At 47.4% G+C, this 20,436-nt stretch overlaps 1 protein-coding gene across 5 annotated transcripts in view; it reads left to right on the top strand.

Annotated features, from left to right (window-relative positions):
• The first annotated feature begins 54 nt into the window (after nt 1–54).
• The window catches only part of trak2 (trafficking protein, kinesin binding 2), a 61,916-nt gene continuing 41,534 nt past the window's right edge, over nt 55–20,436 (top strand). For 2 of the 5 annotated variants that reach the window (XM_071330589.1, XM_071330588.1), the window contains exons 1-3: nt 55–212; nt 7,202–7,447; nt 8,280–8,462. In XM_071330589.1, coding sequence (XP_071186690.1) covers nt 7,393–7,447; nt 8,280–8,462 — 238 coding nt within the window. In that variant the 5' untranslated portion in view covers nt 55–212; nt 7,202–7,392. Of the gene's footprint in view, nt 213–7,201; nt 7,448–7,513; nt 7,793–8,279; nt 8,463–12,517; nt 13,091–20,436 lie in introns of those variants that run through there. The other 3 variants (XM_071330590.1, XM_071330591.1, XM_071330592.1) reach the window with 3 other exon arrangements.

Genomic DNA, 20,436 nt, shown 5'->3' with positions numbered 1-20,436 from the left:
GGACTTTTATTTAGAAACACCACTCAATAAATATCGTCGCGTAATTGACACGTCACTCATTTCAACCGCGCGCTATTTCATGACGTGATGAATTTGTCAACAGTCTGCTAATTTTCTCCCTAATATCTACTGTTGCCATTGTTTGAGATTTAGGATTGATGGGACCACATGTGCTCTGGGATTTGTCTAAGGTGTTTAAAATACATCGAAAGGTAGGTTGATGTTAATTTATATTATATGAAAATCCGGATCATAAGTGACCATGTCGATGGGAGAAATCCTTGTTAAAGGCCGGATGGAAATCACGGATGTGCCACAGTACTACCTAGCTCTGCAATGTTCGCTTGTCAACTTAATCAGCTGGAGTGAGTTATACTATTCATCATCACTATCCCCCCCAAAATCAAATCTCACTCTTCTTTGAACGAAATCGTGAGATTATAATTTTAACTGGCGAAAACATACTTTTTGCGATTGTCGGTTTGGTTTATTATTATGAAACAAGTCCTTGCACTGTCCTCTTGTCGAATTGTTCCATTGGTACCGAGATCAATGATTATTGTTGCACTTGTCACTTATACTCATCGCAGTTTATATTTAAATCCATATACTACGCCGTTGTTTTTATTATTACCCACAATCAGCGAGATGTTTTGTTGTTTATGAGAACGCTCCACGGTGCTTACACTGTATCCCGCGAACACGGAATAGTATTCTTACTGTTGATAAAGCAACAATGTAGCTATCAATGTTTGACATTGCCCTATGCCGACTGCAGCAGATCCCAAAGTCCAGAAGACTATATTCCCTGTTTAGGATCAGTTAAAACCTCTCTGGGATAGCGGGACGCTAGCGTCCCAACAGCCTGTTAAAATGTAGAGCGCCAGATTTAAAAAAAAATCTATAAAATCAAACTTTATTAAATTACACATATAAGATACCAAATTAAAGCTACACTCGTTGTGAATCCAGCCAACATGTCAGATTTCAAAAAGGCTTTTCGGCGAAAGCATAAGATGCTATTATCTGATGATAGTACAGAAGCTACACTCTCTTTTTTGACAATTTCAACCATGCCGGTGTAACGGATGTGAAATGGCTAGCTAGTTAGCGGGTATGCGCTACTAGCATTTCAATCAGTTACATCACTTGCTCTGAGACTTAAGTAGGGTTTCCCCTTGCTCTGCAAGGGCCGCGGCCTTTGTGGAGCGATGGGTAACGACGCTTCGTGGGCGACCGTTGTTGATGTGTGCAGAGGGTCCCTGGTTCGCGCCCGTGTCGGGGCGAGGGGACGTACTAAAGTTATACTGTTACATTGATGCTGTTGACCCGGATCACTGGTTGCTGCGGAAAAGGAGGAGGTTGAAAGGGGGGTGAGTGTAACGGATGTGAAATGGCTAGCTAGTTAGCGGGTACGCGCTACTAGCATTTCAATCAGTTACGTCACTTGCTCTGAGACTTAAGTAGGGAAGACTTAACGACGTCACTCCACTTCCGGGTCAATATCTTTCTCTGTTAACTAAGGAAAAACCTTAACCTTTTTCCATACAATGGCGACATCCAGTGGAAGCAGTAGGAACTACGTGTATACTGATTAGAATTCTGGTTTGCCCATAACAAACCATTGAACATACAGGAACTTAAAAAGAAAAAAGTTAGTCCTCAGGGTTTTGACTGCTATATAAGTTCTGTTATACTTACAGATATGATTCAAACAGTTTTAGAAACTTCAGAGTGTTTCCTATCCAAATCTACTAATAATATGCATATCTTATATTCTGGGGATGAGTAGCACGAAGTTGAAATTGCGCACGCTGCACCCTATCCTCAAGAAGTTTTAAGTGTTATGACTTGGGAATTAAACATTTACCTAATATCTCAACTTCACATCCAGTCTTGTACTTGTTGGAATCAAGTAGATAATATTTCCACCAATCATTGGTTAAATTTGATTTATGAACATGTTAATGTACAAATTCTAGACCGAATGACAATTAGCTAATTATTTCTTCCCTCCTAGATGTGAATGTTTCTAACTTTTGTTGATATTTCAAGTAAAAATAAGACTACAGTTTCAAGTAAATAAGAAATGTTCCCCTCAGGATGAGTGTGGTTATGGACAGTTGTTCCACTAACTACTCAGCAGACCGTCCCAGAGCCGTTGTTATGTGTGTCTGGTGTTGTGATGGAACTCCTGCTCAGACAGTCTGGTATCACATGGTCCTCTTGCCCCCTCCTGACACCCAAACAGTCATGTGCAGAAGAGAGTCCATTAGATGTGGGCTAGCTAATTGGAGATTGTTTCTAGGGAATCTCACACAGACGAAGAGAGTTGTAGGAACTCCTTTCACTCTACTGAGCCGAGCTGTACTGCGCTGGTCAGGTTATGCAACCCTCATAGTTGCTTGAAAGGACACGGTTCGGCTCGTCACGATAGTATGAAAACAGTAAAAGTGGGTGAGAGAGAAAGAGAGGGTTGGGGCAGAGCAGGTGTCAGAGCAGGTGGTCATATCACTGTAGATGAGACCTTAGTCTGGCACCTGTACACAAGATTAGATAACCTCCCTTTCTCCTCTCTATTCCTGCATAACTACAGGAAGGTGAAGGGATGGCAACAGTCTCCACCATGCTGCTTTGACCTGTCAAGCCCTTGTAGACAGTCTCCACCATGCTGCTTTGACCTGTCAAGCCCTTGTAGACAGTCTCCACCATGCTGCTTTGACCTGTCAAGCCCTTGTAGACAGTCTCCACCATGCTGCTTTGACCTGTCAAGCCCTTGTAGACAGTCTCCACCATGCTGCTTTGACCTGTCAAGCCCTTGTAGACAGTCTCCACCATGCTGCTTTGACCTGTCAAGCCCTTGTAGACAGTCTCCACCATGCTGCTTTGACCTGTCAAGCCCTTGTAGACAGTCTCCACCATGCTGCTTTGACCTGTCAAGCCCTTGTAGACAGTCTCCACCATGCTGCTTTGACCTGTCAAGCCCTTGTAGACAGTCTCCACCATGCTGCTTTGACCTGTCAAGCCCTTGTAGACAGTCTCCACCATGCTGCTTTGACCTGTAAAGCCCTTGTAGACAGTCTCCACCATGCTGCTTTGACCTGTCAAGCCCTTGTAGACAGTCTCCACCATGCTGCTTTGACCTGTAAAGCCCTTGTAGACCGTCTCCACCATGCTGCTTTGACCTGTAAAGCCCTTGTAGACAGTCTCCACCATGCTGCTTTGACCTGTAAAGCCCTTGTAGACAGTCTCCACCATGCTGCTTTGACCTGTCAAGCCCTTGTAGACAGTCTCCACCATGCTGCTTTGACCTGTCAAGCCCTTGTAGACAGTCTCCACCATGCTGCTTTGACCTGTCAAGCCCTTGTAGACAGTCTCCACCATGCTGCTTTGACCTGTCAAGCCCTTGTAGACAGTCTCCACCATGCTGCTTTGACCTGTCAAGCCCTTGTAGACCGTCTCCACCATGCTGCTTTGACCTGTCAAGCCCTTGTAGACCGTCTCCACCATGCTGCTTTGACCTGTCAAGCCCTTGTAGACAGTCTCCACCATGCTGCTTTGACCTGTCAAGCCCTTGTAGACAGTCTCCACCATGCTGCTTTGATCTGTCAAGCCCTTGTAGACCGTCTCCACCATGTTGCTTTGATCTGTCAATCCCTTGTAGACCGTCTCCACCATTCTGCTTTGACCTGTCAAGCCCTTGTAGACAGTCTCCACCATGCTGCTTTGACCTGTCAAGCCCTTGTAGTTAGTCTCCACCATGCTGCTTTGACCTGTCAAGCCCTTGTAGACAGTCTCCACCATGCTGCTTTGACCTGTCAAGCCCTTGTAGACAGTCTCCACCATGCTGCTTTGACCTGTCAAGCCCTTGTAGACAGTCTCCACCATGCTGCTTTGATCTGTCAAGCCCTTGTAGACAGTCTCCACCATGCTGCTTTGACCTGTCAAGCCCTTGTAGACAGTCTCCACCATGCTGCTTTGACCTGTCAAGCCCTTGTAGACAGTCTCCACCATGCTGCTTTGACCTGTCAAGCCCTTGTAGACAGTCTCCACCATGCTGCTTTGACCTGTCAAGCCCTTGTAGACAGTCTCCACCATGCTGCTTTGACCTGTCAAGCCCTTGTAGACAGTCTCCACCATGCTGCTTTGACCTGTCAAGCCCTTGTAGACAGTCTCCACCATGCTGCTTTGATCTGTCAAGCCCTTGTAGACAGTCTCCACCATGCTGCTTTGATCTGTCAAGCCCTTGTAGACAGTCTCCACCATGCTGCTTTGATCTGTCAAGCCCTTGTAGACAGTCTCCACCATGCTGCTTTGACCTGTCAAGCCCTTGTAGACAGTCTCCACCATGCTGCTTTGACCTGTCAAGCCCTTGTAGACAGTCTCCACCATGCTGCTTTGATCTGTCAAGCCCTTTTAGACAGTCTCCACCATGTTGCTTTGACCTGTAAAGCCCTTGTAGATCAGTGGTAGGGAATGACAGGAGATGAGGAAGGGAAGCCATTGGGAAAGCCATCTCTTGGGAAATGCCTCTCATTTGACCTTTCACCTTATCAGAGAAAGGGGGAGGGTGGTGGGGCTACGCTCTGATTCTCTTCGCCTCTCCCCGACGTGTTTACTTGTTCACTGTCCCTCAGTTGTTAAAGGTATTGATTGCTTGGTGGTAGCATGGGGTAGAGGGGCTAGAATGAGATCACAGCTTGAAGAGAAGGATATAGGCTAGACAAGGCTAGAGAATCTTCCTGCAGTCAGGGAGAAGGAATGAAATAAGGAAATATAAAGCCGTGTCTCAGTTAGCTACCTCGTCTCTTGTGTGTAGAGTAGACCAGTGACAGCATGTGGTGCAGTGTACTGTCAACTCCAATTTGCTTTGCCCAAGGATGGATATGTCACTGCTGCACTACTGTGGGTAAGGATGGATGTATCTGATGCTAAGTCCAATTCAAAAGGTTGCATTAAACATACTTGGTGGGGCTTCTTCATCTCAAAGCAGGACTTCTGGGTCTTATTTACTGGGAAACGGAAGCAAAAGGGCCAAAACGGGGAGGGACTTACAGTACCTGTACTTGACTTTGTCCAATAAGAAATGCTTGTTTTAGTTTTCCATTGCAGAATGTTTTGATACGGTGTGCACTAATGAATACGACCCTGGTTGGTGTATAGAACATCTAGGCTATTTTGCTTCTAGTCATATGTAGTTGACTCGTAAGCACATTCCCTATGACTATCACCCCTGATATTGGAAATAGAGTGAAAATGAGAAGGAATGGAAAAGATGAATGTCACTGTGATGATTCCCCTGAGGATGAGTGTACACTGCAGCAGTGATATTTTGGGGGTTCGTGAGGCTGACAGAGTTATCTTATGTAAGGAGTCTGAGCTGCTATTTAGCTGAGGGAAACAAGCCCTCTCTCTCTCGTGTGTGTTTCACATGCAGAGGGATACTCAGTCTCTCTCTTTCACATGCAGAGATTTTATATCATCTTAGAAGGCACTGCACTAGCCCTGACCCAGGATGAAAGTCTGGGACACGCTCGCACACGACACAACACACTCAGACAGAGACTCCTACTCTATTTTCACCTTGAAATGTTGTAGACAGCACTAGCTCTACACTAGCCTAGCCTTGGCCCAGGACCAACACACCACACATGTACGACACACACTGGTCACTAGGTGCCTTAGCTCTGCCTCCAACTCCATAACACAGTCAGAAGCCTTTGCCTTTAAGACTGTGCTTGGCTTCTCGTGGGAAGCTGCCCCTTTAAGAACTCGCATCCTGTCTTGTGTCATCCCTTTAACACTGGAAGGCGTCTCCGTGTCAAACAACAGGAAGGGGCTTCCCCCCCACCCCTTCTCTAATGCTATGTGGCACATTTCTGTCTGCAGCTTGCCTGTCCTACAATAGGACTGTGATTGGCATTTTAGCTGCTGGAGGAGGTTAGGAGTGGTCTCTATAAACTAGTGTTTTCACTAGAGCCTGGAGGAGGCTAGGAGTGGTCTCTATAGACTAGTGTTTTCACTAGAGCCTGGAGGAGGCTAGGAGTGGTCTCTATAAACTAGTGTTTTCACTAGGGTTCTAGCTGATAGTATGACTCATTCAGACACTCATTGGTTAAGACCTCCAACAGCAGAATCAGCTGGAGGAATATTTCTGTCCTAGAGGGAGTGAGATGGAGAAATGACAAGGAAGGGGGGGTGGGGGCAAGAGGAAGAGAAGCTACAGCTCAATTTGTCTGTGGGTTACACTGAAAGTTTTTATAATAGCCTAGATTTTCGCCATCTATGTTCTTATTGGACATACACTGAGTGTACAAAACATTAAGAACACCTCTTTCATTGACAGACTGACCAGGTGAATCCAGGTGACCGCTATATGATCCCTTATTGATGCCACCTGTTAAATCTACTTCAATCAGTGTAAAAGATTTAAGTGCCTTTTAACAGGGTATGGTAGTAGGTGCCAGGTGCACCGATTTGTGTTAACTGCAATGCTGGCTGGGTTTTTCACGCTCAACAGTTCTTTAAATATTTTTTTATTTAGCCAATTCCTCCTTTGGCTACCTTTCCTTCCAGTTCTCTGCTGCAAATGACTGGAACCAATTGCAAAAAGTCTCCAGCTTCAGTGATATCTCCCTCACTAGCTTTAAGCACTAGCTGTCAGAGCAGCTCACAGATCACTGCATCTGTACATAGCCCATCTGTAAATAGCCCATCCAACTACCTCATCCCCAAACTGTTATTTATTTTTTTGCTCCTTTGCACCCCAGTATCTCTACTTGCACATTCATCTTCTGCACATCTATCACTCCAGTGTTTAAATGCAAAATTGTAATTATTTCACCACTATGGTCTATTTATTGACTTACCTCCCTTATCCTACCTCATTTGCACACACTGTATATCGACTAATCTATTGTGTTATTGACTGTATGTTTGTTTATTCCATGTGTAACTCTGTGTTGTTGTTTGTGTCGCACTGCTTTGCTTTATCTTGGCCAGGTCGCAGTTGTAAATGAGAAGGTGTTCCTAATCTTTGGTATACGCAGTGTAGCCTATTAAAATATATATATGGGGGGGGGGGGGGTTTTGTACTCAGAGTATAACCTACTTACTAGTAGTACCTCCTGTTTTCACTCTGTTCCAAAACGTTTCTCCCTACTGAACACTCTGCTGGTCTGCTTCTGTTGTTTCTGTGAAGGGTTAGTATTCAGAGGCCAGTAGTGGAGACTGTGTGTCTGACACCACTGTCCTACAGGCTCCGGACGCCTGCCTGCCTCAGGAGGGGGCAGGATGTGATGTCACAGCGGCGCTCCCTTCTTCTTCCTGTCCGGCGGTGTGTGTGAGAGCGGTGGAGGCTCCGCCCACACGGCGAGCAGACGAACAGGAGAGATGTTTGAGGTGAAACCCCGTGGCGTGGAGAAGAAGGGCGGGAGCACAGAGACTGGTGAGTGAAGAGGAAGGGGTGGAGGAGAGAGGTAAACAGGAGGAGAGGAGGGGGCAGTAGACACTGAGGAGAGAGAGACGAGAAAGGAGAGACGGAGAGAGGACAGGAGACGGCAGGACATGATGGAGAGAGGACAGGAGATTGCAGGACGTGATGGGGAGAGGACAGGAGATTGCAGGACGTGATGGGGAGAGGACAGGAGATTGCAGGACATGATGGAGAGAGGACAGGAGACTACAGGACAGGAGAGGGAAATGGAGAGAGGAGAGGGAGCCTTGCGTACCTGACTTTGCTCTCCTGAAAAAAAACTGCAACCACACACCCTTCAAGGCCTGTTTGAGGATGGTGTGTGTGTTTTCCTGTCTGTCTACACTGTTGTGAGGACTCGAGTCTCCTGCTATAGTTAGCCCAGCCCACTAAACCACATAACCACTGAACCGGAAGACATTGTGTTATGCACTGCCAGAGCCACGGGAACACACACACACACACACATTCATGATTCACACGCACTCCCTGCCATACATACATATTCATGACTCACACACACACACACACACACACACTCATCCCCACTCTCAACCCAGCACTCAGTCTTCACTCAGATGGATGGTGTCTAAGGCAGCGTTACAGAAATCAGCTTCAGCAATGAGTTGGTTTCATCTATAGGGGGCAATGTGTAGATTCACTGTAATAGTTACTGTATTAGTATGGCGCCCCCCTCTGATCATCACTAGTACTGCGCCCACTATTTTGCTCGTACTATTTTGTTGCATGGATGATGGCAATATTTGGTTCTGTCTTTGAATGCTTAACCCCCCCTCTTCCCCAGATGACACCAGTAGCAGCAGTAAGCAGTGTGGAGGTCGGGGGTCAATGGGCTCCCAGGGGTCAGAGTCTCTGTATCTGTATGACAGCCAGGACTGGGTGATCTCTCCCATCTGCTCCCCTGAAGAGGAGCCCTGCCCCACCGCCATCTCCCCCATGCTGGCCGAGGAGACCTTCAGATACATGAGTGAGTCACCTCCGTGTGTGTCAGTGTGTGCTTGTTAAGGTTGGGAGGTATACCGTATACTGGGTTATTTGGATGCTTTTCATATACCATCAATACCGTTTTTAAAGTTTTTCAAGACATTTTAATATGTTGTAGCAAATGTACGTAAATACCTGCAGTCAAGTGGTGTAATCCGTTAGGAGATAAAAAGATTGTTCTTCATTTCGTCACGTTATTTAAAATGATGAAGCTTACCGTAGTTCCCCAGAACAGCAGCCAGTCAGGTGTTGGTTGTAAAGAGCACAACGGGACAAAGCTGGTGAGTCCATAGCGTTGTGCGATGCTCATGAGGTGATGAAGTTAGTTGTATGCAATTCACTACTAAATGTTTGCCATCAGATATCTTGTAACTGTCGAAGATGTGCTATACTCTCCAGCTGGGTATTTGGTTACTTGTTAGTTAGCTGAGTAAGTGTCTAAATTAATAAGGAGACGGGGTGTTGGCTTTCTGACGTGTTTGAGAAGTCAGAGCTCTAGATAAGGTATCTGTACAGCTGCCATTTTTCCCCCCACTAGTGGTTTTTTCATCCTCACTGTTCTCCCCTCTGCTGCATGTACACAAGCTGCTCTCCCTTCTCCCCTCTGCTCCATGTACACAGGCTGCTCTCCCTTCTCCCCCTCTGCTCCATGTACACAGGCTGCTCTCCCTTCTCCCCTCTGCTCCATGTACACAAGCTGCTCTCCCTTCTCCCCTCTGCTCCATGTACACAGGCTGCTCTCCCCTCTGCTCCATGTACACAGGCTGCTCTCCCCTCTGCTCCACGTACACAGGCTGCTCTCCCTTCTCCCCTCTGCTCCACGTACACAGGCTGCACTCCCTTCTCCCCTCTGCTCCACGTACACAGGCTGCTCTCCCTTCTCCCCTCTGCTCCACGTATACAGGCTGCTCTCCCTTCTCCCCTCTGCTCCACGTACACAGGCTGCTCTCCCTTCTCCCCTCTGCTCCACGTACACAGGCTGCTCTCCCTTCTCCCCTCTGCTCCACGTACACAGGCTGCTCTCCCTTCTCCCCTCTGCTCCACGTACACAGGCTGCTCTCCCTTCTCCCCTCTGCTCCACGTACACAGGCTGCTCTCCCTTCTCCCCTCTGCTCCACGTACACAGGCTGCTCTCTCTTCTCCCCTCTGCTCCACGTACACAGGCTGCTCTCCCTTCTCCCCTCTGCTCCACGTACACAGGCTGCTCTCCCTTCTCCCCTCTGCTCCATGTACACAGGCTGCTCTCCCTTCTCCCCTTTGCTCCATGTACACAAGCTGCTCTCCCTTCTCCCCTCTGCTCCATGTACACAGGCTGCTCTCCCTTCTCCCCTCTGCTCCATGTACACAGGCTGCTCTCCCTTCTCCCCCTCTGCTCCATGTACACAGGCTGCTCTCCCTTCTCCCCCTCTGCTCCATGTACACAGGCTGCTCTCCCTTCTCCCCCTCTGCTCCATGTACACAGGCTGCTCTCCCTTCTCCCCCTCTGCTCCATGTACACAGGCTGCTCTCCCTTCTCCCCCTCTGCTCCATGTACACAGGCTGCTCTCCCTTCTCCCCCTCTGCTCCACGTACACAGGCTGCTCTCCCTTCTCCCCCTCTGCTCCACGTACACAGGCTGCTCTCCCTTCTCCCCCTCTGCTCCACGTACACAGGCTGCTCTCCCTTCTCCCCCTCTGCTCCACGTACACAGGCTGCTCTCCCTTCTCCCCCTCTGCTCCACGTACACAGGCTGCTCTCCCTTCTCCCCTCTGCTCCACGTACACAGGCTGCTCTCCCTTCTCCCCTCTGCTCCACGTACACAGGCTGCTCTCCCTTCTCCCCTCTGCTCCACGTACACAGGCTGCTCTCCCTTCTCCCCTCTGCTCCACGTACACAGGCTGCTCTCCCTTCTCCCCTCTGCTCCACGTACACAGGCTGCTCTCCCTTCTCCCCTCTGCTCCACGTACACAGGCTGCTCTCCCTTCTCCCCTCTGCTCCATGTACACAGGCTGCTCTCCCTTCTCCCCTCTGCTCCATGTACACAGGCTGCTCTCCCTTCTCCCCTCTGCTCCATGTACACAGGCTGCTCTCCCCTCTGCTCCATGTACACAGGCTGCTCTCCCCTCTGCTCCATGTACACAGGCTGCTCTCCCCTCTGCTCCATGTACACAGGCTGCTCTCCCCTCTGCTCCATGTACACAGGCTGCTCTCCCCTCTGCTCCATGTACACAGGCTGCTCTCCCCTCTGCTCCATGTACACAGGCTGCTCTCCCCTCTGCTCCATGTACACAGGCTGCTCTCCCCTCTGCTCCATGTACACAGGCTGCTCTCCCCTCTGCTCCATGTACACAGGCTGCTCTCCCCTCTGCTCCATGTACACAGGCTGCTCTCCCTTCTCCCCCTCTGCTCCATGTACACAGGCTGCTCTCCCTTCTCCCCCTCTGCTCCATGTACACAGGCTGCTCTCCCTTCTCCCCCTCTGCTCCATGTACACAGGCTGCTCTCCCTTCTCCCCCTCTGCTCCATGTACACAGGCTGCTCTCCCTTCAGACAAGCATGCATCACAACTTTGTTAATTTCTCTCGTTCAATTTAGCTTTTCAATGTCCACTCGCACCGAAAATGGCTACTAGCTGTACTTCTATAACTTTACGAGCTGAATTTGTCTTTGCAATTGGTTTGTCATGTTAGCATTTAGCTAAAAGCGTCTATGCGTCTTGTATTCTATGCTGGTAATACTGTAAATCCTGGGATGGCAGAAGAACGGTATGAACACCTGGATACTGTAAATCCTGGGATGGCAGAAGAACGGTATGAACGCCTGGATACTGTAAATCCTGGGATGGCAGAAGAACGGTATGAACGCCTGGATACCGCCCAAGTCTAGTGGTTGTATGTTATTAACATACGAGAAAGAATGGGAATCCTGTGTGACTTTCTAGTTACAGGGAAGAGGTGGAATCGGTGTTTTGTATCCGTGGTAAAAGTACCTTGCGCTCATCACTTCCTGTTGTGTATTCATTGGTGTGACTGGCAGAGCAGTGTTCTATGATCTGGTGGGACTGACAGGGCAGTGATGGTGTTGATGGTGGGACTGACAGGGATGTCATGGTGTTGATGGTGGGACTAACAGGGATGTCATGGTGTTGATGGTGGGACTGACAGGGCAGTGATGGTGTTGATGGTGGGACTGACAGGGCGGTCATGGTGGGACTGACAGGGCGGTCATGGTGGGACTGACAGGGCGGTCATGGTGGGACTGACAGGGCGGTCATGGTGGGACTGACAGGGCGGTCATGGTGGGACTGACAGGGCGGTCATGGTGGGACTGACAGGGCGGTCATGGTGGGACTGACAGGGCAGTCATGGTGTTGATGGTGGGACTGACAGGGATGTCATGGTGTTGATGGTGGGACTGACAGGGATGTCATGGTGTTGATGGTGGGACTGACAGGGCAGTCATGGTGGGACTGACAGGGCACTCATGGTGGGACTGACAGGGCAGTCATGGTGTTGATGGTGGGACTGACAGGGATGTCATGGTGTTGATGGTGGGACTGACAGGGATGTCATGGTGTTGATGGTGGGACTGACAGGGATGTCATGGTGTTGATGGTGGGACTGACAGGGCAGTCATGGTGGGACTGACAGGGCGGTCATGGTGGGACTGACAGGGCGGTCATGGTGGGACTGACAGGGCGGTCATGGTGGGACTGACAGGGCGGTCATGGTGGGACTGACAGGGCGGTCATGGTGGGACTGACAGGGCGGTCATGGTGGGACTGACAGGGCGGTCATGGTGGGACTGACAGGGCGGTCATGGTGAGACTGACAGGGCGGTCATGGTGAGACTGACAGGGCGGTCATGGTGGGACTGACAGGGCGGTCATGGTGGGACTGACAGGGCGGTCATGGTGGGACTGACAGGGCGGTCATGGTGGGACTGACAGGGCAGTCATGGTGTTGATGGTGGGACTGACAGGGATGTCATGGTGTTGGGTGGGACTGACAGGGCAGTCATGGTGGGACTGACAGGGCAGTCATGGTGGGACTGACAGGGCAGTCATGGTGGGACTGACAGGGCAGTCATGGTGGGACTGACAGGGCAGTCATTGTGTAGAGGGGGTACAATTCTAATAAGAGCTCTCTGCTTCAGTGTCTCTGTCAAACAACACACACTGGAATGAGACAGGCCCTGTCCCTCTGAGCCAATGGAGCTATTGCTCTCTCTCTCCTCTCGCTCGCTCTCTGTTGCTCGTTCTGATTGGCTATGCCCTAGATGAGATCAGGGCAGCAGATGGACAGGTGTGTGTGTGTGCTTGGGTGAACGTGCTCATATGAACAGCTGTGGGTTTAACTCAGTGTAATAGTCGTGTGAATGTTTCTCCACATCCCCTTGTTCTTGATGTTTCTTCCATATGAGCGGCACAGAGACGTGTGTTTGTGTGCGGCCTCAGCGGCTGTCCCTGGCAAGGACAGAGGAATCCACTGATCTGGTCTTCTGAGTGTCGAGCCAGGATCAGGCAGCGTCACGGGAGAGAGACAGACGGCGAGAGGGAGAGAGAGAGGAGAGTAAAGGGTGAAACGGCCATGCCGGTCTTTAACATTCTCCATGAGAATGTTGCTGTGGAAGGTGAGCCTTAAAGAAATGATTTAGATGGTGGGCGTGCGTGTCGCTGGGCGTGCGTGTCGCTGGGCGTGCGTGTCGCTGGGCGTGCGTGTCGCTGGGCGTGCGTGTCGCTGTGTGTGTGAGTGCAGAACATGTTGATGTCTCCTAGGTCATAGAGCTGCAGGGTTCAGTTAGTCTGTGTGTGCGTGCGTATGTTAGTAACATTTTGCAGCAGAGTGTCTATGTGTGTGCGGATGTACTCATAACTTTGCAGCAGAGTGTGTGAGTCGTAGCAGGCAGGAAATAATGTGTCGTAACTGTTTACATTGAAACGTGTGGTATGTGGTTACAAGTAGACAGTCTTGCAACTAACAGTATATCACTAATCGTTCTGGAACCCAGGCTGATCTTCTCCATACTGCGGTGATGTCATCTTCAGGTGCCAGTCAGTCTGGCAGTAGCAGAGAGCTGGCACAGTACTCTCTCTGGTTGTCATGTAATCCACTCAGATCACATATCACCTTTGTCTTTGGAGAAATCAGTGAAGGGCATTGAACATCAGCAACGCTGTTATTGCAGATGTTATGGACTCTGAAAGAAGAGGAGCTGTTGTAGTGACGGTGCGTGTGTGTTGTGCGTGAATGTGTTGACGGTGCGTGCGCGTGTTGACGGTAGGCGCGCGTGTTGACGGTGGGCGCGCGCGTTGACGGTGGGCGCGCGCGTGTTGGCGGTGCGTGCGCGTGTTGACGGTGGGCGCGCGTGTTGACGGTGGGCGCGCGTGTTGGCGGTGCGCGCGCGTGTTGGCGGTGTGTGTGTGTGTGTGTGTGGATGGTTGTGTGTGTGTGTGTTGACGGTGTGTGTGCGGACGGGTGTGGATGGTTGTGTGTGTGGACGGTGTGCATGTGTTGGCGTTGGCGTGTACAGTATGTATGCAATGCATCCTACTGGGACAGTAAAGGAGTACAGTAAGATTTAGTGGGTCAGACAGTTTCTCTTGGCACAGCCAACAAAGTGTACTGCCTGGGGGTTTGTTCAGTGGGGCGTTAAGCTCCCGTTCAGATAAGGGCCAGTGGGACACTTGCTCCACTTCTCCCCGAGGATAAATGAAGAAGAAGTTATTAGACCCCAGGGCAGCCAGACGGAAATGGCGTGTCATATTTTAATGAGTCTGAATCCGGTGCCCCTTATCCCCACTGAATGGTACCCTCCAGAGACGAATGGGGTGTGGATTGGAATGGAGTGAAGGCGTGTGTATAGAGGGTGTTTAGGATGGGAGGGATGAGGATAGATCTAATGTAAAGATTTAACAACTGTTGCTGTAAAACAGTTATGCCTAAAATGTGATCTATTCATTTATAGAGGAAGACTTAAGTTGATAGTACGACTTTCTTTACGTATTCTGTGTTTAGCATCACCTGGATGTTCCTAACTATCAGTCTTGATTGTTTTGATATAGACTAGGCCAGTTAGCTTTTACAGGCAGCATGATCAAGTGAAATTACGTCAGTATCAAAGGTTGTTGGCATCCATCCAACGTCTTGTCACTTAGAAACCCAGCGACTAAAACTTGCCGCGTTCGGACTCTGGCTTGTCTACTACTTACTTAAACGACATACTGTGTAATAATCGTACTACTTACTATTTAGCACGTACTGTTCAGTAAAAAAGTATGTAGTAAGCCACGACCAAAACCGCTGGTTCCCAGAGTAGCTAGCCCTCTACAAGATCATTACCGGACTCCATCTTCATCAACCATCTCCCTGGTCATCTCCTCTGATCAAGCCATCAACTGGCCCTCTCAGACTTGGCCTCTATTGGTTGAGCTAGCCAACCAGCTAGGCTACTCATAAGATGGTTTGTTTGATTATGAAAAGCTCTATAAAAATGTCATCACTTCTTATTATACCAAATATGGTTTACTTAGTTTAGTAAAGCAGAAATCTCTGGCGAAGTGATACCTGCTCACTGCTCTTGCTAGTTTATTTTTTTATTTCAAATTATTGTTACCATGCACCTGCAACAAGAGAGCTCGGATGTTGTTGATAAAACGTTTACTGGAGACAGGAGATCAAGTTGAGACATAGGACGAGGTGGATATTTGTATAATAAGGCAGTTTATTCACAGGTAAAAATATCTTAGCAATCGTGCAGCACGGCCCCTTCTGTCTGACTCGTATGGAATCGTCGGAAAAAAGAGCGCTCTAAACAGTTTGTGCTGGTTATATAGGCAACAAGTAAAGTAGGTTGATCTTGTAGTCTGGCCTTCCGATTGGTCGATCTGGGTCGTGGGTAGTCCTGTCCGGGCCTGATGTCGACGTTCCATTGGCTCTTCACACAGTTCTTTGTCTTAAAGTCTCATCCTCGAGCAGAATGCATGTGCGTTTGTTTTCACAGGGGCCTATTCATGGGGGAGGGGAGTGTGTGTGGGTCTGTGGTTATTATAAGGGTACAAAGTGTGGGGGTATAGTGGGGGATGGGTGCATGTTGTGCCAAGTATAGCTTGTGTTGAGAAGTTGTTAAAACAAGTTACCAGTATCCATTACAATTTCTTACAATGTGCAAGTGCATTTTTGAATGTTAAAAGGAAACATTTACCGGTCTAGCTAGTTAGACCTATTCAGACTGTAACCGTTCAGGTAGAAACTAATGCATAGCATGCACTTTACAATCAATTTAACACAGATAAACCGACGTGACAAATTAGGAGACAGAGAAGAGAAGTGTTGGGACCAGCACCGCTGTGGAAAATAGGAGTGTAGGCTACCGCGTTACTAACGTTCGCTATAGCTAGTGGCTGTGCTTAGTGCGGTGGCAAGATAGCTAACTGGCCTCATGACTTACTCAACCTTTTTTTGCTGCATTTCTCCTTCTTCTTCCACTGAATGAAATGCCTGGTATTGTCATCAGACCCTGTAACAGTTTGAACACAAGTCCTGATTTTTACAACTAGTAGCTAGCTAGAGTAATGATATGACATTGTAGCTCAACAGCAAGCAAGTAACCCTGTTGCCAACGTTACTGTTGAACAGTTATAACGTCTAGTCCTACTGAATCACGTAACTAGCTAGATAAAGTCACCGCATGCTGCAGATCTGTTGTAACGTTACGTCGAAATAGTCATGATAATTTTAAGGAGAACAAAAAATATTTACATTTGGACTCCACTGCAGAAGCTGAGCTATTCGCCATCTTCTAAGTTGTTTTGTTGTTTACTTGAAGAGATCTAGCTATCAAAACTCTTAAGGCATTGGCTGCGAAATTCCTGTAAAGTGTACAGTGAATTCTACTAGATGAAAAGCCAAAATCAGTATAACATTCTGGCATAAAGCATACTTTATTTGATACAATTCACATACTATAAAACGGAATATTTTCGCATACTGAGAACGCGTCATGCGCGATTGCGTTGTTTCCCGCTATTCGTTGATTTCGGTAGCGCATACCATGTCTAATTGATCGAAATGAGTATGACTTCCGGGCATTTAAAGTATACTAGATTTCCGAAATGTCACACTATTAAACTATTTCCTCGTATACTGAAACGGCCTACAATTTAGGACGCAAGTATGGATATTTGGACACGGCTACTGATTCTCCTCCCTGTGATATTTAATCACCCCAACCCCAAGGAATTTGCTGTGTTTTATTCACAGCATATTAATCATAAGCCTAATTTATGACAAGTGTGCACTCGTTCACTCCGCCTCAAGGATCAAAGCCCGAGCACACACTGCTGCACTAATATCGCTCCATAGTAATGGGGGAATCAGAATTGTGCTTTTGTCATCTGTGGTTGATCTATAGGCTTATCCCATTCTTGACTGCTGACAGAGTAGTACTAGATCACATGTGGGGTTGGTTTATAGGATTCAGCACTAATACCAGTATGCCACTCTGAAGACTGGCCTAGATCAGAGGCTTTACACTGTAACGCTGAAGACTAGATCTGAAGACTGGCCTAGATCAGAGGCTTTACACTGTAACGCTGAAGACTAGATCTGAAGACGAGCCTAGATCAGAGGCTTTACACTGTGACGCTGAAGACTAGATCTGAAGACTAGCCTAGATCAGAGGTCCTAATCTCCCATGCTCTCTCATTCCCCTCTACTGCATAGCTTTTGAATATGAATATGAAAATAGATTATGAATAAATAATAAACCATTATGATTTTGAATTAAGGAATGACTGTAATATGGTATGTTTTTTCAAAGCTAAGGATAACCAGTTTTGTTTACATAACCTGGTGATGACTGATGTTCCCTTAACCCTTGAACTCTAGACAGGAAGTGTTTCTGAAACAGAAACCTTAGCCAGAGAGGAAGAGGTGAAGCGAGAGGGTCCAATCCTGTGAATCTGTCCATGCGGGATACGGTGATAAGCAGACCGCCAGCCTTCCTACCTTTGGGACGACTCCAATTGTTAGGGCGGAGACCATCTCGTCATAATATACAGTGTCTTTGCCTTAGCAGAGAGATCGTCTCAGTCTTTTTATTGCAGACAAAGGTTCAACCATGTTTGTCAGACCGTTAATAAGTCACTGATTGGTCATTGCTTGCTCAGACGCTGTGTGGGTTTACAGTGGCTTGTGAAAGTATTCACCCCCCCCGGCATTTTTTCTATTTTGCCTTACAACCTGGAGTTAAAGTAGATTTTTCTGGGGGGGGTTGTATCATTTGATTTACACAACATGTCTACCACTTTGAAGATGCAACATATATTTTCTTGTGAAAAAAACTATCAAATAAGACAAAAAAACAGAATAGTTATGCACTCAAGTTTTCACCCCCCCAAAGTCAATACTTTATAGAGCCACATTTTGCAGCAATTACAGCTGCAAGTCTCTTGGTATGTCTCTATAAGCTTGGCACATCTAGCCACTGGGATTTTTGCCCATTATTCAAGCCAAAACTGCTTCAGCTCCTTCAAGTTGGATGGGTTCTGCTTGTGTACAGCAATCTTTAAGTCATGTCAGTTTCTCAATTGGATTGAGGTCTGGGCTTTGACTAGGCCATTCCAAGACATTTAAATGTTTCCCCTTAAACCACTCGAGTGTTGCTTTAGCAGTATGCTTAGGGTCATTGTTCTGCTGGAAGGTGAACCTCCGTCCCAGTCTCAACTCTCTGGAAAACTGAAACAGGTTTCCCTCAAGAATTTCCCTGTATTTAGCGGCATCCATCATTCCTTCAATTCTGACCAGTTTCCCAGTCCCTGACGATTGAAAAACATCCCAGGGGTGATGGGAGGTGTTAAGTTCGCGCCAGACATAGCGTTTTCCTTGATGGCCAAAAAGCTCAATTTTAGTCTCATCTGACCAGGGTACCTTCTTCCATGTTTGGGGAGTGAAAAAGCAATGGGGATGTAAAATATACTGTGTCCATAAAATGTATGAAGGTTCTGAACTTTTGTGAAACATCACAACATAATTGAAAAAAATATGGCAAATAGAAATCCAAAATTGGTTAATCAGAGGGGGGTGCAGAAGCCATTTTCGGTCTGTAATAAAGCCCTTTTGTGGGGAAAAACGCATTCTGATTGGCTCCCCAGTGGGTGTGCCTATGCCCTCCCAGGCCCATCCTAGGGCTGCGCTGCCCAGTCATGTGAAATCCATAGATTAGGGACGAATTTATTTATTTCTATTGACTCATTTCCTTTATATGAACTGTAACTCAGCAAAATCTTTGAAACTGTTGCATGTTGTGTTTTTTATATATATTTTTTTCAGTGTAGTTAGTTTTCTAATTCTATAATTGGAGCACTTTGAAAACACTTGTTTAACATGACAACAGATGAAAAAGCCAGTGAGGAATTATTGTGACAGGAAAAATAGTTGGTCAGTGTTTCAGGGGACCCTAATTAGATGTTACATTACATGTTTTCTCTTACGTCATTAAGATAGCTAGCGCTCGCTAACATTCATGCATTGTCTATTTTGACTGTACTGGTAACAGGCTGTATTAGCTAGCTACGTTCGAACGTTTAGCTAACGAGTGATTAGCATTAGCGGCTAACACAATGTATTTTAACAACTTGCCAAGAAAAGACAAACAAGCTGTTTGCAGACAGTAAGATACACTATTAGTTTGTGTAATTATAGAATGCTTTTTTTGCCAGCAGGACCTATATACTAGGCGGTGTCAGAGGAAGCCCCAAAAAATGGTCAAAGACTCCAGTCCCCCATGTCATAGAAGGTTCTCTCTGCTACCGAACGACAAGCGGTACCTGAGTCCCAAGTCTAGGTCCAGAAGGCTCCTTAACAGCTTCTACCCCCAAGCCATAAGACTGCTGAACAACTAATCAAATGGCCACCCGGACTATTTGCATTGACCCCACCCTCCCTCCCTTTTTTTGTTTTTACACCGCTGCTACTGGCTGTTTATTATCTAGACAGTCACTTTACCCTTACCTAAATGTACAAATTACCTCGACTAACCTGTACCCCCGCACATTGACCCGGTACCCCCTGTATAAAACCTCATTTTTGTATATTTTTTACTTTAGTTTATTTTGTAAATTTTCTTAACTGCATTATTGGTTAAGGGCTTGTAACGAAGCATTTCACAGTAAGGTCTACCTACACCTGTTGTATTCCGTGCATGTGACAAATAAAATGTGATTTATATTAAGAAGCAAAGTGGAAATCTGCATCGTTGTCAGCAACATCTTGTTGCATCTGACGGTGCAGACGGAGTGAATGACACGGCAAGGGCTTGGAGTGACACGGGGCAGGGCTTGGAGTGACACGGGGCAGGGCTTGGAGTGACACGGGGCAGGGCTTGGAGTGACACGGGGCAGGGCTTGGAGTGACACGGGGCAGGGCTTGGAGTGACACGGGGCAGGGCTTGGAGTGACACGGGGCAGGGCTTGGAGTGACACGCAGCATGAGTGACGACTCAAGCAGCAAACGGAGTCAACTATTAAAAAAGGACATTGTGATTTGCCGGAGAGGCAAATTAATTTAACAAACCAAACATTGAAATACCGTAATAGATGGTCAAGTAAAAACCCAAACCGGTCTGTGCATCCATACCAGTGTATATAGTAAAATACGATATACTGCCCAGCTTCTCTGTTCCACTGCCCCCTGGGAAGCATCACCCTCTACCTTCAACAGGAGCTCACATTTTGTATTAAAAAAATATATACACTGCTCAAAAAAATAAAGGGAACACTTAAACAACACAATGTAACTCCAAGTCAATCATACTTCTGTGAAATCAAACTGTCCACTTAGGAAGCAACACTGATTGACAATAAATTTCACATGCTGTTGTGCAAATGGAATAGACAAAAGGTGGAAATTATAGGCAATTAGCAAGACACCCCCAATAAAGGAGTGGTTCTGCAGGTGGTGACCACAGACCACTTCTCA

The sequence above is a fragment of the Salvelinus alpinus genome, chromosome 10 (genome assembly GCF_045679555.1).
Source record: "Salvelinus alpinus chromosome 10, SLU_Salpinus.1, whole genome shotgun sequence".
Classification (NCBI taxonomy): domain Eukaryota; kingdom Metazoa; phylum Chordata; class Actinopteri; order Salmoniformes; family Salmonidae; genus Salvelinus; species Salvelinus alpinus.
This window is presented reverse-complemented; position numbering and strand designations above follow the sequence as displayed.